We start from the raw sequence: 26663 nt of genomic DNA, 5'->3' as shown, positions 1-26663 counted from the left end.
AGAGAGAAATAAGGATATTTAGCAAATATTTCGGACACACACCAAGCAATTATATGAATGTTGACATCCACCAAAGAATGTCGACTTCCCCAGATTTCAGTCTTTCATGATAAGATATATATATCATTATATCCTCATCTGAAAATATAGTTCGACCGAATACCATGCAACTGGAAATATAACTCTGCTGTTTTATTACTTTTACCCTTAGAAAGTCCCTTCGAAACTCTTCAAAGAAAAATATTCAATTTTTTTTTAACGGATAATTTTTTCAAACAGAAATATTTTTACGATGATGGCAAATTAAAAAAAAAAATTAACTTTTAAAAGTACTTGAAAAACTGAGTTTCTGTATACATGCATCAGAAAATTTCGAACTGAATATTTGATTATAAGTTTTGAACTGATAAATATGTTAGGTTTTATTGCATAATGAATTTTTTCTGTAATGAGGAATTTCTTCTTAGTGTCAGGACACTAATGCATAATTTCGGATGAATATTGTTTGAAAGCAGTTAATTTTAAAATTTGTTATCTGTAAATTTCTCTGCTACTCGTTGTCAGTAATGAGTTTTAGCAAGCGGCAGGTCATTTCTTCCCTTTCTGTGGAAAAGACCTTCGCCCGTCAAGATGTGATAGACTTCTCGACCAATCAACAGAACACACGAGGGACACATACGTTAAAAACGCCTGCGTCTCGGTTTGGTTCTGCTTGCCACGTTTGACTTTTCCTCTAACCAGCGGCGTTGGTGCATGTTTAGTGTCAGGTGATAGGCTTTTCATTTACCGGCTTGAACTTAAATTTATAAAATGTATATAAAGCTTCTTATTCTTAGTTTATGCATATATTTATGTGTAGCTGATGAAATTAAAAAAGAAAAGTCAGTTTTAGTTTTGACCAAAGACAATTTTGAAGGGGCAATCAAAGATAAAAATGTACTCGTCGAATTTTGTAAGTACGCCTTTACTATTTACCAAATCGTATTTTTAAGCTCAAAAATTGATTTTATTAATGTTGCAATGTTACATTTGTAATGTTGAGAATCGCTACTAATTTTTTGCCTTATGATATATATTTTTCACTGATTGTATTTCTTATACTTTTAATCTACAGTATGTGATTTTATTATTTGTTGTCTGATTGCTTTAGAGGAAAATTATTCATTTTTGTAAAGCAGGAAAGAAAATATATGATAATTATTAATTGAACTTCCTTGTTGTAATCGTACGTAAAAAAATCAGCCTTTGCATAAATATTTGTGAATATTAAAATCCCATATGCTATCTTTATGTTGTTATAAGTAGTGTATCTAATGATAAAATAAATGTTACCTAGCAGAATATTGTGTTTGTGTATGTTAACTATCAAATTTATGTACAGATGCTCCTTGGTGTGGTCATTGTAAGGCCTTAGAACCTGAATATGCTAAAGCCGCTCAGATCTTGGAAGAGGAAAAGTCCGACTTACTGTTGGCTAAAGTTGATGCTACGGCGGAAACTGATTTAGCTGAACAGCATGGTGTCCGTGGGTATCCTACTATTAAGTTTTTCCGAGAGGGTAAAGTGATAGAATACTCTGGTATGTATTAAAACTCTAAATAATTTTTGAAAAGATTTAAGTTTCTGTACATGTATACCCAGTACTGGCCCCAGCATTTTCACCACACAAGGCGATCAGGTTATTTGGCGCCCTATATATATTCAATATTAATAATTTAAAGCAAAGTTAAATCTTCATTTTGTTTTCACTTGTGATTACAAATTGACTAGTGTCCTTTAAAATTACTGCATCCTAGATTGCAGCTTAGGTCACCTGTGGATGAAGTTGACTTTCTGTGTTCCATTGTGTAAAATATTTACTGTTGAAATTAACATTTCATTTAAAGCTCTTGTTGTGAATTCTTAGAAGTTAAGATTCTTTCATAATCTATGGTTACATAATTTCGTCCTAAAAAATTGAATATTGATATATAGGTACTGTACTTCAGTATTAATGCTGCAAAATATATTAGCATATCTACTTTCAGATAGCTCAGATCATGCATGTTATTATTGCGTGATCTGAAATTTTCAATATAGTAATCTGCTACTTGAAATATTTGACATGTGCAGTCAGTGTTATGGTTATTGTTTAAATGGTTTATTCAATCGTTGAATAACTTCTACACTAAGAAAATTTGTCAACTTGTTGTTTTTAAATATTAAATTGATTCATAATATTTATTTAGTTTTTTTAAATATATTTTTGTGTTATGGTGTAATCCTGAAATTCATTTAACATTATTTTTTATGTCTGTCATCATACTTATTTGAAGTTACATTTGTAGAATGAGTCTAGAGAGCTATTTTGATTTAGTAACTCTTTTAGGGAGTTGGTTTATTATTACTTTGTTAAATACCTGGTTTGAAATTTTTGAGGAGTGTAGTCTTATAGTAACTTAGAATTCATTGCAAGCAGCAAGTCTTAATCTAATACATATCTCATAGGTAGTAAATAAGCTACAAGGCAGTATAAATATTTAGTAAATTTGAACCAGACAAGCATTTTATTTCATAATACTTCAGTGACTTTTTATCTTTTTTTTTTTTTTTTTTTTTTTTTTTTTAAGTAGCATTACAAGTACAAATGTGTATGAATTGCAAAGTGTGATGAAAGATGTTTAGTCCATTGAGACTCTTTTCTTACTGTAACAATAAAATAATTGAGATGACATGAACTACAGCGTGTTTGTAACGGTTGTGTAATTATTAGGTGGACGAACTGCTGATGACATTATACGCTGGCTGAAAAAGAAGACTGGACCTCCAGCAACTGATTTAACTACGGTAGAGGCAACAAAATCATTTATCGATGGTGGTGAGGTAGTAGTTGTAGGCTTCTTTAAAGACCAAAATTCAGATCAGGCAAAGATTTACAAGAATGTTGCTGCAGAAATGGATGACTTTGTATTTGGCATTACTTCTACTGATGAGGTGTACAGTGAATTAAAGGCTACACAAGATGGCGTTGTTTTGTTTAAAAAGGTTTGTATGATTTCCATAATAATTTGTTGTGGACTAATAATGCATACTTAAGAATGAGCTCATTTCTTCTTATAAAAGTGACATATACTAGTGATCCAGTTAGAATGTTAGAATTAATACTGAAGATATTTAAGCATTATGTTAAATAAACATCTAGATTTCAGGGTATGATGTATTGCGCTAGTAATGTTAAGTTTTATTGAAGTATTTAAGCAAGAAAATTTAATAAATAGTATTGAATACTTAAAAACATTCATTTCAAGTATGAAGAGTATTTCTGATATATGTAATACTGATTTTTTTTGTCTATAGTTGGCTTTTCAAAAATGAGTGCAAATTTCTAGGCATGTTAAGAATCTTAATGTTACTGAGTTCATTAACATGCAATTTTAAAATTAATTTTCTTAATTTTGGAGGCTGCATATAAAATTTGCACAGTGGGATTGTAAAAAATAATTTATTTGAAAATGTTTCCAGTGAGATTTTAATGGACTGAAATGTCTTTAGTGTTACTTTTTATTAAGCAATAGAAATTGTACCTGTGCTTACATTATATAGATACTGCAGGGCTTAATTTCTAAAATTAGAAGTGCCAATCCTATACAAGACAGTCTGGAAAAAGATGCAAGAATAAATAAATAAAATGACTAATAAAATCATTAAAAAATTAAATAATTATTAAAATTAAAAAATTGCAGATTTAAGTAATTAAACAATTTAAATTAAAATTTAATAAAATGTGAAAAGCTAAATTAAAATTTCATAAGCATTTTTTAATATAATTAGCTGTTGCAGAAGGGCTATTAGTCTTAAAACCCTGAATCACTTTTGAAATTATTGCCACCAAATATTATATTTAAAGAATCTATATGAATGTATGTAGGTTTCTTGCATTGCAAAGAAAGAATGGTATATAGAGGCATTTTGAGTAACATAGTCCTCCACTCGAATATGGGCACTTGGAAACCCCAATTTGTTTTATTATCTATTTCATATTTTACAAAACTTTAACAAACTTTTTATTAAAAAATTCAATATTTTCAAAGCGAGCAGTTAGCAGCACTATAGGGAATAAAACATTTTCATCTCCAGTGCACGAGACTGTCTATCAGAAATTCTAAAGATATGCTGTTTTTACATATTTTAGCACAATATGGCATTAGTCCAGATGTTGTTGAAACATGTGTGTGTCTGTAAATTTAAAAAACAGTCCATTTGGGCATAATATAAAATCTGAAAACTTTCAGATTTGGCGTGCCTCTTGTAACCGCGTTTCAAACCAAGTGAACGGACCTGTAATCTAATAGACTGTTTACACCAATCAAAGCTGGACTGACAACTTGCCTCTGTTTGTTTGTAAAATGGATGCCAATGTGGCAGTTTGTAGAGCTTGAAGTTTGCGAAGCAGTTTCTAGCAAATTAATTTCTGTTTGGGGGGAAGGAGAAAAGGAAATCTTTACATAACTGGAAAGCTCTTCATGATGAATTTAGAGCATTAAATTAACTTCTGGGCGAGGATATTCAAAGTTACAAAAACTTCAGAATGAGTTTGAAATGATAGTTTGAAACTTTATTGGAAATTGTTACTCTACTTATTTGTAGAGGGAGGGGGAAAAAGAAATATTTTTTCGAGATGCTCTTCCAGGAAAATTAAAATGCAGATAGTGCTTCGGTTTCTGGGGGTGGGTGACTCCTACAATTCTCTGCAATATTTATTTCTAGTGCCAAAATGGACAATCAGCATATTTATTCCAGAAGTGTTCGAGGCCATTTTCTGTATATGCGGTGAGCAAAAATGATTAATCTTTTGCTTAAACTCTCCAACTCAAACACCCTCAAATTTTAACATATTAATAATATCCTCATACGCCTTCTGTCGGCGATTTTTATTTCAATACTCCCGATTGATAATTTGTAAATAAAATCTAATTTGTTGTTCAAATAAAAAGTAAAGTCTATGAACAAAATTTGAAAACTTTTTATATTTTATTAGGTGTAATTAATTGGCCATGAGTAAAAACTTTTTTCGAAATTTATATCAGCAAAATCAAATGTTTGCCCTATCATTTATTTTTTGTAATTGAAAATTTTATTTTATTACCTATTTGAGTAACATATAATTTAATTGTTTTTTGATTAAAGAAAATTCAGAAATAAGTATGCTTAAAATAAATATTTTGAATCCGATACCCTAATTTAATTTTCAATGTTTTTTCTACAATACCAAAAGCCTAAATTCATTCTGATCAGTAGTTATATCCAGGTTATATTTAGGTATCAGTAAATCGTAATTAGGTATTAGTTAGGTGTAATATTCATGTAGTGAAGTATCCCATAATACTTCACAAGATGCATATGCATTGAAAAATGCCATAGTTAAATTATCGCTCCATATTGGCATTTTCAACATAATGGAAAAATTGGGCACGGCGTCTCTGCAAACACTGTTCAGAGTTACTGTCTGGTCAGATTTTAACTGGTTTAAAGTAGAAATGGAATTGCTGACTCATCACCCCTGCATTTGTATTTGGACAAGTGAGCATTTACATTGTCAAAGCTCGCTCGTAGAGGTGTAACTGGCCTGTAGTGGCTGTTTGTCATTACAGTCTGAAGGGTCATTAAGTCTTTTTTTCCTACTTGCATGGCTCTCTTGCTTCCTGGATGTAACCTCGTGTCACTTTTCCCCTTTGGGATTATTTAACTCTTCATTGATTGCAAGATTAGGGAATTCTTTCTTCTGAAATACATATGACATGTGTTAGTCATAAACTTCCTATGCAATCCGTGTTCATTTGCACCCATTGCAGTGCATAACTGGAATGCAAGCTGAGCTCATTGGTGGTGATCATAAGGTTAAGGTCCAAGTTTTATCTCAGTGGAGTCCTGACCTTGATGACTTAAAGGATGTGCTGTGCTGAGCATTTTGAATGGTGTCACAGTTGGCTGAAGCAGTCAGTGTTAGACTGAAATTTCTTTGTTATTTATTTATCTAATTCTCAACTGTATGTTTTTCCTTGCCAGTGACTCTTGAAACTTTTTTCCATGCCATCCTTAGTCCCCCTATTAAATTTGGGGATGTTTTAGGTGATTGATCAAACTATAGACAGCTCTGAATAATGTCAGTAAAAAAAATTACCCTGTTTGTCTATATCGATGCATTGATAAATGTATTAAACTATATTATATATGGATAATTTTCTGTTAACGTGATGCCAGTTGTCAAATGTGGTAGCTTATTTACGTTGCATCATGGGCAGCCCTGCAATGTAATATATATGTTTAATCTGTGCAATGCTGAATTTGTGCAATTCTAATATTTTTTATGCAAAAACGGGTCACTGTGTACAGAAGAACAAGTTTCATTCTTCTGATGATAGTGATCTGCTCTCGCTTAAAAATAATCCTAGATTAGCTCAGATTTGGTATCGTGTACAGCCATAAGCTTTATACATTAAAAATTCTTTACATTAAAAATACATGAAAAATTCTGCATATTATATTCATTGTATATAAAACTGGTGTTCTTTTTATGAAGCTTTGTCGCCATTTAGTTAGGTTGTGTTGTAATTTTGACATTTATGTTTGGCAGTAAGTTACACCTTATAAGCAGAAGAAAGTACTTATGTAATTGAGCCGTCGTCTGAAATAGTTAACTACTATTGAACCATAAAAGTTGATTTGGATCCCCCCCAAAGTTGCATTAGTCATTTCTGTAGAATTCTGAAAGAATAAATGTCTTTTATTTAATAAATGATCAATCAACCTGCTTGATTTTTTAGCTGCATGAAAAGGCTTTCGCCAGTTTCCACTATTCTGTTAAGCCTGTCAGTTTTTCCGAACACAACGAATATTGGTAATAGTTTGAATTTGTTGTTGTTTTGTTGGCCATATTCAGCTGACCATATCATATCCATTAATACACATCTTTTTGATAGCAAGATTTCATAGCTTTGAAAATGTTTCGCTGCTTGCTATTGTATTTAAGGCAGGTCTCGAAACTTAATTTTTTTTTAATCAAAAAAAAAAAAAAAAAAAAAAGGATGGCCAATACCAGTTAATTTAAATCCTTTACATCAAACAGAAGTGCAGATGTGACAAGTGGTTATGTTATGTTTATCAATAATTGGCATTAAACTGCTGCTTCCCTTGCAGGCAGCTTCATTGTCAATTGGGATAATACATATAAGTACCTCAAGAAATACTAATGTATATTTAAAATATATAAAAATTTCAGTAGGTGTTATTTTACTTCCGATTTTGTGTTTTCAATTTGAAAAGGTGTCTTTATATATCTCAACCCATTTTTTTTTTTTTAACTTTTTGTTTAACAAATTTCTAAATTGTCTAGTTTGTAAAGTTTACTTTTGTTATGAAGAATCTTCTGGATATAACCTTTATTTCCCATAAAAACCTATTTTATTAAATGTTAATTTGAAGGATGTCTATTTTTCTGTAGTTGGAACTTTAAAAATTACTACACTCGTGTGCAAAATTAAGAGTGTGCACATTATGTTGAATTTCTAAAAACTAAACATATTTTAATTAAATTTGGTATGAATATATATTTACAAAAGAGAAAGAGATGTACCATTCAAAAGTTATTTTATGTATACAAGATTATCCATAAAGCTGATAGTGCAGGGATGTTTAAAATGCACATTGGGATATCGAACTGAAAATGAATAATTCGGGGTATGGCTCTCTTGCAGCCAAACAGGCCATGCACTGTGATGGCATACTGGACAGGAGGCAGTTTAGGAGTCCTTGTGGCAGTCTATCCCACAGGGACTATCCCACTTTATGCAGCAAAGCAGTTTTTAACTCCAGGATAGTTCTTGGAAGGGGATTGCGAGATGAAATTGTCCTCCTATGAGTATCCTGGACTCGCTTTATAAGGTTAAAATCAGGACATATGGCTGGCCAATTCATGCGGCGAATATCCTCGCTTTCCAGGTTATTGATCAGCTGATCCCTGTATGTCATCCATTAACAGCATTGTCATCCATTAACAGGATAAAATGCATTCTTAGAAAATTGAATGTACGGCTCTAAGATCTCCTCTCTGTACCTCATAGCAGTCGGGGACCTTTGCCAAACACATGTGGGGGTGTAAAGCTCTTCAGCATAATGCCTGCACAAATCATTACAGGTGTAGTGAACGTATTTTAGTTCAGTAGAAGTGACACTGCTGTCTCACTTCAACCCTCACCTTCTCTCCTGCTATGTCTGTCAATGAGGCACCTGTGCTATCTCTTTTCGTGCTTACCATATGAAGAATGTCTGGTTTTGCATTGTAAATATTTATAGAAACGGATTAGCATTCATGTTATGGCAACTGATTTGCATTGTGACCACAATATCCATTGTAGCGATCACGTGGTGGTGTGCGTGCTTGGTATGTAGTTGCTTGCTCATGTCACTATCTGTTAGCACTACTGAGAATTGCAGCAGTGCACAAGTATGCTTACATCTGCTTGCATGCTTATGGATTGCTCTGAATATTTGCATAATTAGTACATCAGTTCAATACTTTTCATAAAAATAGACATAATTTGCAAATTCTCTTTTGTGCACAAGTGTAATTTTAGTTTTCTTAGAAAAAATGCATATATTTTTATTTTCAGTTTTTTACCTTATGTACTATGAAATTAACTGTAAGAAATATTAAGATTAGTTTAAATTGATACACATGTTTCAAGTTTTTGTGATGGAATGGAATTAATGAATAATAATTTTTAACATACAAGTTTCTTTAAAAATCTGTAAGAGGTTATAATAAAGTGAATAGGATAAATCTGTTATTCATATCGATCATTATGATAATGCATGTTAATCCTTTCCGGATGGACGTCCCATATATACATTCTCTATTAACATCTGTCACAGTTGGGCATCCCATTCATGCATCGCTGGAGACTGAGCTCAAAAGATGAGTGATGTGTCCCATCCATGCGTCACTGGAGACTGAGCTCTGGGACAGGTGATTGCGTATGCGAATTTTAAGCTGAACCATTTTTTAAAGATCACTAGATGCCGCCCTGTGTCCATTACTTTTGAATTGAACATATTGTACTTTTCCGTTTCGCCGGCACAAATCTCGCCAAGCAGACTTTATTGGTGGCAACACACAGTATGCATATAAAAAATGTTAACAAATGTTAGTTCTAAGAATTTTTTTATTTTGAAGGCACGAACATTTTAATATCATTTAAAATTTTGTAAAAAGACTATAAATGAAGACAATAAATTTGTAGATGTTAATTTAAGAATTTACTATGCTTTTATGGTACAATATCCTGATTCACCAGTTCATATCACATGACCCCAAGTGATCTCGCCTCACGTAAACTAAGCTATGAAAATCTAATTCTCTCAGTAATTATCTACATTAATTTCAAATTAAATCTTAATATGGAATCCAAGTTTAAATGCAAGAATTATTCCAATTCGTACGGATAGCTTACTCAGAAATTATGTAAAACCGCAGTGCTTTACTTCGCCAGTGCATTCTCATTAGAACTGATGAATTTAACCCTTGACTTTACCTTTTCTATATTTTTGGGTGAGTGCTGTAATTGCATCTTAATTGACTTAATTACCATGAATGGCCTTAGAGCATAAAACTGAACTATCTGGTAAAAATTCTATGTAATTGTTTGCCAGTATTGAAAGAAACAACCTGATAAGAAATGGTGGCGACTTATTTTGAAAATGAAGTGTAAAATGTTACCAGCGAGGATATTCCGTTTGGCATCGGCTGTACCATTCTTGGCGACTTTATTGCCTGCCTCGGCAAAATGGAAAAGTACCGAACATAGTTTTAGGATTGCAACTTTCAGTTTGATTACATTCTGCATAACTTTGGTGTTGGCTGTTGCAGGGGAGAAGGGAAAGTGTAATGTAAACAAACAGTTCTCGGCTCTTTTACTCGCCATGCGATAGTGGAATTCTATTGTACTTTGCCTTGCTTATCTTTCGTGTGCTTCTTTTATTTTGGAAAGGCTTGTCTTATTTATTATGGCAAGCAAGCATTATTTATCAGAGAAAAGAAATACTCGCATTGTAATTGAGCCAATTATTGACATGGATGAGACCGATTGTTCATTTTCTGAAGTGCTGGAGAATATTTCTAGTGATTGTGATACGGACATTTTGTGAGAGACTGAGCTCATTGAGCCCTTCTGTTTTCAGTGAAAGATTTAGTTACTAGTCTTTCTTATATTTTCGTAATTAATTTTGCAGTTTATTAAAGTATTTTGTCATTTAAAAACCTTGGAATAATTTGAATATAGTTTCCAAAAATTATTTCTCAAAGTAAGCAATTTTTATGTAAAGTAAAGGAAAAAGATTATGAAATGCTAATTTTAATGTATATGATAGCCTAAATAAGAATTATGGAAAAAATTAATACTTTTGAATTAAAATTTTTTCTAAAGTTAGGCTTGCTGATGCAAAACCCCATCTATAGGATGATTCCTTTAGACTCCTATCTATCCTAATGAAATGTCTTAAACAACGGTGTGTCATCTTGAAAGGATTAAAAATATTAGTATTTAAGTAAAAATATTAACGTTTGTAATATAGTATTTATAGTGTTAAATAAAAATATAGTATTTCTTAAGAATAATGTATTTGGAGCATTTAACTTTAATTATATTAAAATGAAAGTTTAATTAGAGAAATTTTAATTTTTACGACAGCATACAAGTGTTGGTTAATAAAAATGATTTAAAATAGTTGTCAAATAATTCACCAAAGAGCTAATTTGATTCTGTTAATTTTAGCTCTCATTTTTATCATGGCTCATTAAAAATGCTGAAAATTGAATTTATGTTTGTTTTGAAATACTTGATACATTTCAGATATTTTTCTTCTGAATGTTGTTCAGAATGTTAGGAGTTCCAAGAATCATTTTTTTTAACTTAATTTTAATGAATTTATATTTTAAATAGATATCAAATCATACTTATTATCATGAATTTTTCTAGTTTGATGAAGGAAGGAATGCCTATGAAGGTGAATTATCAGAAGAGGAGTTGAAAAAATTCTTGAAATCTAATAGCTTGCCTCTAGTGGTTGAATTTAGCCATGAAGTATGTATGATTTATTAAACTTTTATATATTATCGTGAAGTTTTTGGTATTTTAATACAACTCTAAGAAAGTTGAATTACATATATATATATGTAAGGAAAGCATTTAAATAGTATTACCTGTTAATCTTCATTTGAATATAAGAAAGCAAATTGTTTTATATAAATTTATTAAAAATTTCCTACTCAAGTAGCATTTTTCCATTTATTTTATAAAGTTTGATAAAATAGCTTAGTTTTATCCTATTAAATTTTTAAGTGATCAACCTAACTTCAGCTCGTTAAAACAATTTTGGCTGTTAATGTCAGACTAACTAGGCTCATGTCACAGCTTTGGCAGGAGTGAACTAGTGTATCTTGTACACATTGGTTTAACTTCTACACGGGACATGGCAAACTACACTGGGACTTCCTAAAATACTTCTGGTTTTTATTGTGGATAGTGAAAGTGATTTTGCATTAAAATCAATTTCACTATCCACATGAAATATGAAATTGATTTTCATTTTATTAAAGTTCTAAAATGGCAGCAGATTATCTGGAAATTGATACTCTCATGGTATTGCCAACAAAATTGCCGATAACAATTGAAGATAAACACTTGTGAACCAAACTTGCAATTTTTTCTCCAACTCCAAGTATTCATTTCGATAAAATGGAAGTGATAGCTATTGTTTTTTCATACATGTTCTGAAACTTCATCATTATCATGTATATGAAGTGTGATGTTACACACTTTTATTATGGTGAGCTTTGAAAAATATGCTGTTCCTTAATTTTTGGAAGTCTTGTGTACTTGCCTTTATTGTAAAGCTGTTTGCCTTTTCAATACTTGCTTGTGAAATTAAATGAATTATTTTAATAGTAAAGATTTATTAGAAAAATCCTATTTGTGTATTGGAAAATTCAATTTCTTACTTTTTAAAAAGAAAATAACTGGAAAATACATTACCTTGATTTCTTTCATGGCATAATGGTGCTGATATCTTTGTGAAGATTGCTTCTCCCATGTTAAAAACTGTCTTTCATGAAAGTGCCAGAACCTTTATACCTGGCTATATTGTAAAGGTGTTTGAGCTTTATGAATACTTGGATGTGTAAGTAAAGATTTAATAGAAAAGGAAAGTAAGATTATTGGAATTTCTTTTCTTAATTAAAAGGAAAATAACTAGAAAATGCATTACCTTGATTTTGTTGATTGTCCTGTTTCTAATGTCTGTTTATCATAATTTTATAAAGCAGGTGAATTTAATCAAGCTAATCAAAAACAGATATTTGTTTTGCTGTCACTAAAAATATCTTGAAAGCAGTTGAAACTTATATAACTGAGGAACTGAAACATTTTAAGTCTTTTGTCATGAAAACAAAGTATTCTTTTTCTATTGTTACCCTTCAATTTGTAGGATTTTTTTTAATATATAATAAATATATTTTTTGTTACTCTGTTAAATTTTTGAGTGTTCAGCATAGTGAATATCCAAAACTGAGATAACAACAGGTGCCGTATTAAGTTTGTTGCCAATCTGTGAATATCAATTGTTTCTGCTGTAAAAGTTTAGCTAACTTGTTTTTGGATTTTTGGTGGATATTGTTTAGTTATTGTCTGTAATTTACTTTAAAAAATTTTCCACCTTTTCAACTGTATTATGTAAGGGACATTGCATGATAATATCCTATAGTAAAGATGTTATAATTTCTCTAAGTTGGCTAATGTTTGCCCAGACAGGAATTTTATATTGTGTCCGAGCATAATATAGGCTTCAACATCTTTATAATCTTTTTTAGTTTGGGAAAAGCGGAAAATAATTTCTAGTACTCTTATAATTGGAGCACCAATTGTGTCACTATCATTAAGCAAATCAAACTCCTACCTTCATGGTATTTTAGTTTATTAATGCTAGTATTAACTTTTATAATGATGGTTTCTTATTTGTTAAAAGCTGTTCTTGAAGTGCTTAAATTGAAACATCAGAATGAAAGGTTTCTGCCATGCTCATTACTGATCAACTTGCATTAACGTTTTTGCATCGGTGAGGCCAAAATTTGTTTTTCTCAAATATTTGAAATGCCCATATATACGATTTTTTGTTATAACAGATTTTCTTATTCCATGCTAAGTAGAATGCTGCAGCCTTAACAATAACCTACATAAGTGATTACTTCTTTCTTGGGAATCTTTGTGTGGTTTCACCCACTGTGTGCAGTTTTTCAAATTGCGATAACACAGCTATCACCAGGCAGAAAATAGACTCTGGCTTTGGAAGACCTGGTGTGGTTTGAATGCTCAGGTGACTTCACTGTGAAAGAATTAAGCATTCAGTTTAATAAGTCTGCCAAAAACCTGATGGGTCTTATTTTACTGTTTAAGTATTGTTGATGATGAAAAGAAAAAAAAAAAAACATGCTAAAAACTTACTGATAAATTGTGTTTGTCATAGCTATTTGTAAAATAAAAACTTAATATTTATTTATGGCTTAGGCACATCTCTTATGCTCCTGCTTTTCTAGACATTTTAAAGCATGGCAAAATTTAGGAGCTTTGTTAAATGCTAGTCTAAGTATTGTTAATGAACTGGTTGAAAACTGATTATAATTTAACTAATTATTTTACTGTTTTAGGGTTTTATTTGGCAATATTATTAAAGGTAATTTTTTGTATGTCACTGCTAAATAAAGTTTAAAAATTTAAATGAAGATGAATATTAAATGCAAAATCTTGAATAAGAATTTAAAATTGGGAGCTCATTTTCATTGGCTGATTTCTGTGTTAGTCATGTGTTGTATCTTTATATTGCTTATTGTGGCAAAGTGCTGTTGGGCTGAAGTTCTAAAATTTGATTAGAGCCCTCAATTAAAAAAAATTAAAACTGGGTTATTGCAATCCTAAAAATATTCTTTGGTTATAAATATGAATCCTATTCTTGAAACTTATCAATAACAGTTAATCTTTTGAAATTGTAGACAAAATGACAGTTTCAAAAACTAGAAAGACATGTGGATTGCATATGTTTGCATTTCAGCCCCCAATGGAAGTTTTCCAAATGTAGTCGCATATGCATTCTTGATAATGAGTGCATACAAGCTCATAGCCGTATTAAATGGTGCTGGTTAAGTGCATGTAAGAGTTCAGAGTACAGAGCGATGTAATTTTTAGGCAAAACTTTATGTAGTATATGTAAAAGTTATTAAAATATAATCAAAACAAAAAATTTTAGAAGTAATTGAATGGAAAATAACAATTTCTGTATTTGCATATAGGAATATTAGTCTGATCTGTTATTGTGCCTAGTATTAGTACTGAAGACACAACATGTAAAAGATGTTTGCTATTCAAAAGCAGAGTTTTCATTTGCTGCTGAAAAAGGTGTTTTTACATTTTAACAGGAGATATTAAAATTTCATTTGGTACAAAAATATAAATAATAAAAAAAGGGCTTCAATGGAAAGCATCATTTGAAATGTATCTAAGCAATCAGAGTTCAAATTGCATTAAAAAGCTGTCTTGTAAATAGTGCGAAATATTTTTATAATAATTAGTCAGTTGACACATTTATTAAAATATCATAAAAATCTGAAGGATGTTAGAATTGTTATGATGATTTGTAAGATAAGTAACTGTAAAACATTACATAATCCATTGACATGCTAGTTCTTTCATGTTGAATATTTCCTGTGGTCTTTTTTTTTCAATTAAAATTTTATTCCTCATCTGTAAATTTTTTTAATGCAGAATAGACATTTTGAATCTTGCCTTTTATTTTGATATTTAAAAAATGTGAAACTCCTGCTTGTTATTTTGAGACCATGCAGATGCATAGTGCTGTTGTGGCATGTTTTTAGATTTAAGTATAAATATTATAAAATTTATTTCTGAAAAATACTTGCTTCAAACTGTTTTGCAATATGTTAATGAAAACCATTTTTTAACCTTTAGGTATTAATTCTTCAGTTATAAAAAAAAAAATCTACAAACCATATCATGCTACTTCTTGCCAAAACGCTAAAATAAGAAATAGTCTTAATATTTAGCTCTCCAACAAGTAACTGCTTGTAGGCTAAAAAGTTGCTGAAATATTCTGGATAAATTATGAAAGATATTATGCTCAGCTTTTATTAGTTATCAATATTTTTCTTAAATATACTTCCTCTTTACAGACAGCTCAGAAAATCTTTGGCGGTGATATTAAAGCCCATAACTTACTGTTCATCAGCAAAGGAAGCTCAGATTATGAAAGCAAAATTGAAACCTTCCGTAAAGTCGCTAAAGAATTCAAAGGCAAAGTTCTTTTTGTTACTATCAATACTGATGATGAAGATCATGAGAGAATCATGGAATTCTTTGGTCTTAAAAAAGAAGAGGCACCTACCATGAGGCTGATTAAACTAGAAGATGAAATGACTAAATTCAAACCTACTACTACAGGAATTGAAGAAAGTGATATTAGAGGATTTGTTACTGGTGTTTTAGAAGGAAAGATAAAGGTTTGTATGATTTGTGTATTTAATTTTAATAATGTTATAGATTTAACTTTTGTATATTGTAAAATATAATTTTTAATGCAAGGAAAAATTTCTAAAAGTGACTGTTGTAAGGAAATAGATTTTGTTTGAAATCTTGTATTTTGTTGAATGTTTGACTTCGTATAAAACTTGCTTAATAACAGCACTTTAATTTTTTGGTAGCCAGAGCCTCGCATATTTTTCAGAATATAACTGTTATTTCATCATAATTGATTAGTTTTATTCTATGTTGACGTTATTTGTAACTATTTTTTTTGGAAGGCATAGATAGGTCAAAATGAATGATTCATGTAAGTATAATAAATGACCTGTATTTAATTATTGAGACTATACCTGTGCCTTAAATATTAATATTTTTGTTACCAGCTAAGCACAAGCTTTTGCTATAAATTTAATTTTGAGGTTTTTCGGATTAAGCAGGCCCATATTAATTGGGTTAACAGAAAGGGGGAGAGAAATTTATAGATACATAATGCTTTAATCAGATTTAAAAATTTTAAAGCCAAAACTATTTAAAGGTGGAAAAAGCTTTTCAGTATATGGGGACAACACAGTTGATTTCTTTTTTATGTGCTTTTAGTTTCAGCTTATTTGGAATCTAGTATTTCTTGCTGGTATTATCTTTTGTAGTTAATATTTAGCATTACATAATTGTATTAATTATGCAGAGGGTTTTTAAATTTTTATGACAATTTGACTTAAGGGGTTCATCATATGTGCCATATATATAATTTAGTAAGAACTCAAAAATGTCCGAATTCTTCCAGTTTGAATGTTAACATACTGTAATGAATATTTATTGAGAAGTAGCTAAATGGTTTAATAACCATTTTACTAAAAAAAATCACGTTAATTTTAGAGAAGTTTTTTTTTTATCAAAATGAAATTTTAAATGTTTGTTTTATGCATATAGCAACACTTGCTTTCTGAGGATGTTCCTGAAGGATGGGACAAAGAACCAGTGAAAATTCTAGTTGGAAAAAATTTCGATGAAGTAGTATTTGATAAAACAAAGAATGTTCTAGTTGAATTTTGTAAGTTCTATTTCTTATTATTTTGTAAATCTAATGTTTACATGAGGCAAATAAGGTCTTATCATTCATAATCTAAAAAATCACTAATGCCATAGACACATTCTGTGTGACCTTTTCATCTAGGTTTTGCTGAAATCATCTGACTTTCAAATGCATAAATCTTTTTTCATACTTTATACATTTTTCAATAAATAAAATTGTATAATAATCTGAACTGATGAATCAGCAGTGTTTTGTTAAAAGGATTCAACTTGGTACTTAGTGAAATCCTTTTTCTGAAAGCAAGTTTTTTAAAGCTTTGTAAAAACCAGTTTAAAACAATTTTAATTTTGGAAATATAAATTATTTTTCCAAGATACTGTAAATTTCCTTATGTTGGAATTAATGTTTACTTCTAGGCAAAAGGTAGTTTCAACAGCCTTCATGATTAAATAATTAAAATAGATTTGTTGTGTTTTCCTCTGCCCCCTCAGATTTTCAATAAATAAAATTGTATAATAATCTGAACTGATGAATCATGAGCAGTGTTTTGTTAAAAGGATTCAACTTGGTACTTAGTGAAATCCTTTTTCTGAAAGCAAATTTTTTAAAGCTTTGTAAAAACCAGTTTAAAACAATTTTAATTTTGGAAATATAAATTATTTTTCCAAGATACTGTAAATTTCCTTGTGTTGGAATTAATGTTTACTTCTAGGCAAAAGGTAGTTTCAACAGCCTTCATGATTAAATAATTAAAATAGATTTGTTGTGTTTTCCTCTGCCCCCCTCAGATTTTAGCATTTTGATTCATCTTAAGATGTTTTAGTAAAAAACTACAGCATTAAGAGTAATTTTTAACAGATTTTGGAAATTTTGAAGTTCTCTTAATTTTTGTTTTATATGCAATTATTCAGCCTTTATTTATATAAAATTAAATCATTGTGTATTCCTAAAAGTCTGAATAATATATACTGTAATTGAAGGGCTTGTAGTAAGAAGAGCCCAGCTCCACAGTTTTAAATTTTCAGAAAATTTTAAGGATTTTAAAAATTTATTTTTTAACTTTTATTTTAAACATTCATCCTCGTCAAAAGTGCTAGTAATAGTAATTTTTTTACGGCTGCTCCAATGGCTTTTTACTCCAATACAAAGCAAAAAAAAAGATCCATGAACACAAAAAGGGCCCACCTCCCAAGTGGAGCTGGGTCCTTTTTGCTCCAAGGCCTTCAGTTTTTAAGTATATTTTCTGCATTTCCTTTTGGAATTTGCTTATATTGCTCAAGACTTTTGTTTAAGTGTTTTCTGAAGCCAAAAGGTAAATTTTGTGAAATCTTTTCTTTTAGTTTGTACTTTTTAATTATCCAGTAATAGAAGGTTTTTAAAATTTACCAGATGCTCCATGGTGTGGTCATTGTAAACAGCTTGCTCCAATATATGATGAACTGGGTGAAAAGTACAAAGACCAAGCTGATATCGTAATTGCAAAGATGGATGCTACTGCAAATGAATTAGAACATACCAAGATTAACAGTTTCCCTACAATCAAGTTGTACAAAAAAGATACAAATGAAGTAAGTACCTATTTTTTTAAATTGTAAATGTTTTGAAGTTTATCTGAAGTTTAAAAATTTATTTGAAATATTTAGTACACTGACTACCAATAAGTATTTGGACACCTATGCAAATGACGATATCTGCGGTCCTAAGGTACGTCACGGACTCCGTCGGTATATATCGTGTAGGAAACGGCATCGGCTTTAGTCGCATGCAAGATGCCTTGCAGTTTGGAGCTCTCTGATTTCGAGAAAGGTATAATTATTGGGTATCACAAATGTGCAGATCCTTAAGGGACATATCTAGCGATCTGAAGTACCCAAAATCGACAGTGGCCTATGTGATTAAGAAGTGAAAAGTGAGCAGTGATTGCCGGAATGTGCACCAAGTCGGCAAACCAACGAAACTGGGAGATAGAGACCGACGAGTGCTGTCCAAAGAAATTCGGGAAAACAGCACTCAACCTATGGCCCTCGTGCACGAGGAGCTTCAACAGGCATCTGGGAGTATTGTTTCAATGAATACCATCCATAAGGAAGCACATCTGCTTGGATTTCATGGTCGTGCTGCTGCCCATAAGCCTTTGATCACAAAGTGCAACCGCGCTGCTCGGTTAATGTGGTGCAAAGCACATCGAAATTGGACCGTAGACCAGTGGAAATCGGTTCTTTGGAGTGACGAATCAAGGTTCATCCTTTACCGTTCGGATGGCAGGATCTGGGTATGGTGTCTACTTGGAGAAAGTCAGAAAGTCTCCTGCCAGAATGCATTGTGCCAACAGTCAAGTTCAGCGAAGGTGGAATTATGGTCTGGGGGTGTTTCTCCTGGTATGGGCTGGGACTTTTAGTCTCCATTCATGGTAAGCTCAATTCCGATGCCTACTGCACTATTTTGGATGACAATGTGCTTCCTACGTTGTGGCAGTTTTACGGGTTGGACCCCTGTTACTTTCAGGACGACAATGCCAGTTGTCATGTTTCGACATTAACCAAGGCTTGGTATGGTGCCAGTGCAGTTCATCGAATGGACTGGCCTGCCCAGAGTCCAGACCTGAACCCTATCGAGAACCTCTGGGACGAGTTGCATCGCCGAATTCAGGGGTGCACCATCCGTGCAAAATTGGTGAAGGAACTTCTATGTCTTCTCCAAGCCGAGTGGAAGAAAATATAACTAGCTGTCATACAAAGACTTGTGGAAAGTATGCCCCGGAGGGTCCATGCTGTAATTACCTCTCGTGGAGGCTCTACCAACTATTGATTTTGAATAAAGTTAGTTTTTCTTTTCTATCACAGGTGTCCAAATACTTATTGGTAGTCAGTGTATAAAAGGTAGAAAACATTTTTAAAAACAGTTTCCAATACCTTCTATTACTGGATAATTAAAATCTTATGTAGTAATGTCTAAATGGATTATTAAATAAGAAAATGGTTTTAACTTAAAAGCATTTTGCGAGAAGGAAAAGATGGATATTGTATTTTCTTTTTCATATTTCTCTTTTAGGTAAATAAGTGATTATTTCAGAATATCTCTTGCTAAAATGTGTGGGCAAAATTCCGTTTTTTATGGGATTATATGTGGACCATTCGTTGAGCTGAATTTGTTATTTCTCATTTTCTCCAAATTGTGGCTCCCTAACAATAATATCTATAAAATTGGGAATGGGCAAGGCATCAGCAATGCTTAAAGATCAGTGGGTGAGAATGTAGCAAAATCTGGAAGAATCAAACAAGCAGTCATATCGGAAGAGTCTGATTGTCTTCAGCTGTAATTTTGGGATTTCTTAAAACCTCCTCTCTATATAGAATTAATAATTCTAGAATAAAGGAATGTTAAAAAAAGATGAATGAAAATAAAATGGGAATAATAGATTCGCTTTTAACATAGGAGGATAAATATTCTTTTTTCCTCTGAAATGGGAAGTGAGCATTCTTGGCACACTTTACCAAGAGTTGTTAATGGTCGCTGTTTTTTGATGACTCAGTATTTGCTTGTTCAAAATAAGTTCTTTGACTCAGTCCACAAATGAATAGCATATCACTAGTGGTGACACCACTATCTCGCAACGTGATGTTTGAAATATTGTTATGCTGTCCATAGTTGCACACTCAGCTCCACTTTAAAGAGAGAAAGACAGGAGTACTTTAGTGTGTTCAATATTATGGTTATCAGTGGATGAGAAATAGTTGCTACACAGGAGGTGTAAATCAAGAAAAGCATTTGATGTCTCTATGTACTTTCAACTGAGGCTTCCAAACATATGTGTGCAATAGCTACAAACTCTCCTTGTTTTTAACACATCTCCTGGTAGCTCGTAGAACCTCCAGGGTTTTATTTTTAGCCTTTATCAAGGAAAATACTTCCCAGCAATAGATAAGATATTTTCTTCCACCCCTTAATGGTTTTCAACATAATTTTTCTTAATAAATTTGACATAATTGTTGTCTACTGTAGACATTTGTAGAACTTTTTATCAAGATTAAAACTAATGTTTAATCAGTTAATATTTGTATTTAATTGTGTTTTATGTTGATAATGGTATACTAAGTTTATACATAAAATAATATGTTAGTAAGTTTATCCATACAGTAATATGTATACTTAATTTCACTTTTATAGTATGTAAAATTACTTTGATAATCAAAAGATTTTCTTAGAATAAAAGTGTAATATAATTAGAAAAGGAAATTAACAAAAGAACATAAAACTTGGACTATTTAAATGTTATCCATTTTATATATCAAAATCATTTTGTAAATTGTTCAGTAATCTAAGTCATGTATTATAAAGTGACTTTTAGTTACCATATAGTTCTTCTGAAAACCACCCAGTATACTTCTGGTTTTTCTTTTTCAACATTTTTGGGTGTGGTATACAGATTAACTGTAAAGCAGATTTAATTAGCTGAGGAAAATTTGTTTAAAGCCATGTACATATTTGTATATATATTAAGTGATTTTGCATTTAATAATCAAGTAAACTTAAGAATCTTGACTAAAAATTATTAATCCTAAAGCATTTGAATTAAATTTGAAATATTAGTAATATTATATTATTTATGAATAAGATCTGCTTCCTTAGAGACTTAATTTGAAGAATTAATCAATTACTCATTTAAAAAAATTGCATAAACTGAAATTTGCATCAAAATAATGTGTATATAGAAATAGAACATACAATAAATTTGCTGTTTTAATATAATTAAAGCTATAAATTTTTAAAAAATCCAAAGAACTTAGAAAGTCTAAATATCAGATTTAAAACGTTTATTCTTTTGAAATAATTGTTATTCATGAAAATGCCAGTGTAAATTGCAAGTTAGCTAACTAAAGAACAAAAAGCGTTAATATAAATATTACTTGCATTCTCTTTTTGTAGAATAAGTAACCAATAGTTATTTTAAATGCATAATGAAATAGTATGTAAATATTCAGACCTGAAAGGATTGCTATTTTAGGTGTCAACAGTTGAAATTAAAAATTTTAAGAATTAAAATTTCGGAACAATTGCAGTGATATTGGTGTATGTAGAATGCATGTTAGTGATTAAAAGTTTTGAAAATAAAATAGTGACATGTTAAATATTTTTTAATTATATGTAATAAACACTAATTAGTCTGGGCTAAAGTCTTCAGATTTTTACGTAGCATTATGTTTTTTTGTTACCCAGTTATTAGGCTGAAATAGAATCATGTCATGATGTATGCTTTTGTAAATGTAATATGGATTTTCTGTAGGTAGTAGAATATAATGGCGAACGTACTCTTCAAGGCATTAGTAGGTTTATAGAAACTGGTGGAGAATATGGAAAAGCAGCTCCAGATAAGGTAAATTGCTTTGTTATGTACATTTGTGTTCTGATTTAGCATTTTTTATTTTTTAAATAGGTGGTTGATTTCAACGGAGAACGCACACTTGAAGGAATTAGCAGGTTTATTGATACTGGTGGCGTTGATGGGGCAGCTGTTAAAGAAGAGGTTAGCTACTAACAAACTACTTTCTCTTGATTGTAGCTTATGAAATGTTTATTTTTTGAAAATTTTAAAATTATCAGATTATTTAACTCTTAACCCTTTGACTATGAATTAAAAAAAATTACTCCATTTTCTATCCAAGTAAACAAAATATGCCATAAATAAAGCAAATTTAGCATTTGAGATTTTTTTTACAGTTTTCAAGCCAAAGCCTGGGACACCTATTCCCCAGCCTTAATTAATGTTGGGATTCATAAGTCTCGTGCGTAGTGATAGACTTACTATAAGTATGCCCATTATTCTGGAAAACTTTATTATATGAAATAGATTTTACATCATATACTACAGGATAAAGCATTCTTTACCATAACCCAACATCACACATTGGGCAACTCATATTTGTTCGTTTCTGTGTTTATTTGTGTACAAGCTCAGAGCAGTGCCTTGATTTTTCAACTATTGGAAGATTATCTCCAGCATTCAGTAGATTCTAAGTACTTTTTAACCCAGCAGTAATTTTTAAACTTTGAGTCCCGTTAGTAGTCAAAGGGTTAAAATGTAAATGTTTTGCATTAAACTAAATTTTAAATGGAAGTGAACATGATCTTTATTAAAAGTAAATAAACAAATATAAGCTACAAGTAATAAAATTTCTTTAGCATGTTTCTTGCTTTGGGTGACTGAATGTGAAATTTAATTGCTTGTGTTTTTAGCTTTTATTTCTTCAGGTAATTTGCATGTTCTTCAGCATTACACTTTTCTTTATTGGTGTCTGTTGGGTATTATTATTTATGCATGATTTAAAAGTTTCTTTAACATTTTCACTTTGGATTAGCATTGATCCTTTTTAACAAAATTAGCACTAAATGATTGATGATCTAAAAAATTTGATATTTTAACCACTTGCGCTACAATATAACAAGGGTTAAAGTGTCTCATTTATGCCGCTCTGCGTGTGCGAGTGCAATCCAGAGCTGTAACTTGAGAAATAAACAATCTCATTGTTAGGCGATGTGTGCACCATGTTATTTTCATTTTTGCGATAAATGCCTATCGACGTGGTGTTCACGTCGCTCACGGTTTGAGACAAAAGCATCTCGACGTGCGTGGCATGTCATTATAGTGCAACTGGTTAAGAGTAAATTTCATTTCGTGATTTAAATATTAATTCTTCAGAGACATGTGTTCATAAAAGAAAATTGTTTAATTTTCGTAATAAAGTGGTGTAATTGTGAATTTGCTGTGTTAAACTAAAGCAATCAATAAAAGTCCATTTTTCAACTATTTAGCATTGCAATAAGATTACCAAATTCAGAAAAAAGGCATTATCTTAATATCTGAAAGAGCTGTTTATCATTTTGATATGAAAATTGTTTCCTGGTTATGAGTTTGTGTGACATGAGATCTTTTAATTTCCATTGTGAAATGGCGTATTTGATTATCAATGTAACCAAATGAACTATTTAAGAATTATTTGCATTTATTGATATTTTGATGTTTCTATTAATAGTAACATTAACATTATTAGCTTTTAAATTGTTCCTTATATCGGGGCATATTTATTAATAGTTTCAAGTATACCATGTTTTGAAATCTGGGGGAATATTAAATTCAAATTTTAAGTTCAGTGGTGTTGCTTAAAATCATTGCACATAATTCACCATATTGAATATGATGTTGAAACTAAGTTTTCGTATTCAGTGGTATTTTTAAATACTTAAAATTGCGTAGTATGAAGTGTTTGACAGTTTTACTGAAATATTAGCATAAAATTAAATTTTGGAGAATGAGCATCTGAAAAATGCGAGATAAAATTCTGTTTTGCTTTGAGCTGTGCCATTTTAATATGTTTTATGGATCTGGAATACAGAAATGTTAACTTAAAGGTTATTTCATGCTGCATTTACTTTTCATTTTGAAATTAGTAGTTCTGAAATATTTTAATCTGTCTTGGAATTTCCTTGAGTTTTCATATTTTCAGAAAAATTGATTTAAATATCTTGCCCTAATGAAGCTTTTACCTGTTAGAAAGCTTCATTTGCTTCCATTCAAACTAAATTATAAGTCTTCACAAAGATCTAATTTATTTTTGAACTTTATTAGAAATTGTAAACAGTATTAATCATGAGAATGTTGACTAAAAGATAAATTCAAGGCTGCATAACCAAAGATCCGTGCAAGATTTCAAATTCTGTTGTCATTTATCTCTGCAAAATATAAAATATTTGCTAAAAATAGCTAAATCTTTATGGAATTTTAGATCCAAATTTTTTTATCTTAAAGAAATTTTATTCTTATCTATATATCGAATAACTGACAAATACCAAGATCTATATGGCAATATAATCTGTTAACCTCTTGATGCATGCAAATGAATTGCCTCAGGTACACGGAACTAAATTATTTCAAATACACACAAGTAAAAATACGTTCAAACATTTTTTTAATACGAAGACATCAAAATATGCCCATTACAGTGGTGAGTTAAAATTATGAAAAAAGACCCTGCCTGAATTTTTAGTGTTGCATTAAAAGTTTAATGTGTTTCTGCATTAACCTTTTATAACCTATTTTTTTATATTTATTTAACCTTTTGGATGGAATAATTATACAAGCCATATGATGTCATATTGTGTAACACATTTTGATTTGCATTGCAATTGTAAGATTATTATTAGCTACATAAGTGTTGATTAGTGGATATTATAGTATTCTACAGGTTGTCCCCTGACATCTGTGGGACTCAGTATATGCTGATAAGCTTATTCCATTCTGAATGTCTTAATACTAGGCTATTGATGATTAATGGACTATCAGGAATATCTGTAATATTGATGGATTGTTAGTATTAGGATTTATCTGCAGCTCAATGCTCCTATTTTAATGGAAATTTTCTAGAGAGTTTAGAAAAGATCTTATAATTCTGTTGGATATTTAAATCATATATTTTAATACTAATTTATGAAAATGTTTGAAGGTTATTGATAAAATTTAATGCCATAAAGAATATTTTGAAACATTTTTTAATACAAAAAGTTTTCAATAGTGATATTACTATTAATATAAGTTATATGTAGAAAGTTTTAAGATTTAAAATGGTTATAAAGTTTATGTGCTAAAAATAGTTGTAAATGTTCATACTTTCTCTTAAAGTTCTTGCCTTTGGATTGCTAGAGGCCAAGTATCTTTATTTTCAGTTGCGATGGCCTCATATTTTTGGTAAGCATCATATTGCAGTTAAGTCTGTTGTGGGTTAACAAAGTTGTTTTTCCCCCGCAGGAGGAAGATGAGGAGGAAGAAAAAGATGACGAGCAGGCCAAGCGTGATGAGCTTTAAAGGCATTATCACAAGACTTAAGTCATCATCTCCATTTTTCTCATACAACATTGTGTACCAAAGTTGAGTGCGATCAGTTCTTGTAACCATTAATTTCATTCATGCCAATGGCTGGATTCCAGGGGTTGTAACAAATTAAGGACCTTTTTCTTGTTCAGTGAATGTGCCGAAGCAGTTCTAATAAAATATTGTTTTGTAACTTGTTCTATTTTTTGACCAAGCAGAATCTCCTACATTGAAAATATCTTAAAACAATTGATAGTACTTTTCCACTAGTGATAGCGTCAGAAAATAGTTTAACTAGCATGAAAAGTAGCCAAATGTTTTTATTTATTAGCACACATATATTGTTAGTTGTGTGCATTCACAACATGCTGTTGCCTTTTTTTTTTCTATAAGTATGTATTTTTGTAAAGGATTATTTCGGATTAATGGCAACGCTCTTTTGATTATATTAGATTATCTCATTCTGATGATCAGTAAAAAACATTTGGCTAGATTTAACATTTGGTAGCAAAATATTTTCTGACGTCACCAAATCGGCTCCAGCATTTAAACAATCACTATGGTTGGCTACCTGTATGAAATAAATATATGTAAATAATTGAAAAAGAACTCTTAGCTGTCATGTGAGCACAACTTAATTAGCACTATTAAAAATATTAGTACCCTTGGTGGTGGCATATCACTGATGTTTGAAGCCAACCCTGACTGTTAATGGAAAGTTAGTGCTTTAACTGATTAAGCATGTAAATTTGCATGTAGTATATTGTAAAATATTAATGAGGCGTATTCGGAAACTAAGTACCGTTTTGAAAAAAAAAAATAGTAAAACAATTTTTTCGAATCCAATTTTATTTTTACATGAAAATACATGTCTTAAACTATTTTTCAACATGGTTTCCGCCAATGATCAAATACTTGTCATAGCGGGTGACCAGTTTTTGTATACCATCGTCAAAGAAACTTCCCGCCAGTTTCAATAACCACGACTCCACAGCATTTTTCGTGTCATTGTCAGATCCAAAGCGCTTGCCACCAAGCTCACGCTTCATGTGCAGGAACAAGTGATAGTCGGACGGACCAAACTGTCGAATTAACGATTGAGTGACACCAGCAGTATGGGACCGAGCATTGTCATGGAGCAACACAA

At 30.9% G+C, this 26663-nt stretch overlaps 1 protein-coding gene across 2 annotated transcripts; it reads left to right on the top strand.

Annotated features, from left to right (window-relative positions):
- Nucleotides 1–697: 697 nt before the first annotated feature.
- Pdi (protein disulfide isomerase) lies at nucleotides 698–25709 on the top strand. 2 transcript variants are annotated; one of them, XM_035370620.2, is made up of 9 exons: nucleotides 698–952; nucleotides 1382–1579; nucleotides 2753–3024; nucleotides 11013–11117; nucleotides 15272–15598; nucleotides 16551–16671; nucleotides 18043–18221; nucleotides 21938–22027; nucleotides 25454–25709. In XM_035370620.2, exons 1-9 carry the CDS (start codon nucleotides 811–813, stop codon nucleotides 25508–25510), a joined length of 1491 nt encoding a protein of 496 aa, XP_035226511.1. In that variant the 5' UTR covers nucleotides 698–810; the 3' UTR covers nucleotides 25511–25709. The 2 variants fall into 2 exon arrangements, with proteins under 2 accessions (XP_035226511.1, XP_035226510.1); XM_035370619.2 differs by lacking the exon at nucleotides 21938–22027 and adding an exon at nucleotides 22088–22177 and having other exon boundaries at nucleotides 701–952.
- Nucleotides 25710–26663: the final 954 nt, after the last annotated feature.

The sequence above is a fragment of the Stegodyphus dumicola genome, chromosome 3 (genome assembly GCF_044657685.1).
Source record: "Stegodyphus dumicola isolate Sdum_Otavi_A_Nest chromosome 3, ASM4465768v1".
Taxonomy (NCBI): Eukaryota; Metazoa; Arthropoda; class Arachnida; order Araneae; family Eresidae; genus Stegodyphus; species Stegodyphus dumicola.
This window is presented reverse-complemented; position numbering and strand designations above follow the sequence as displayed.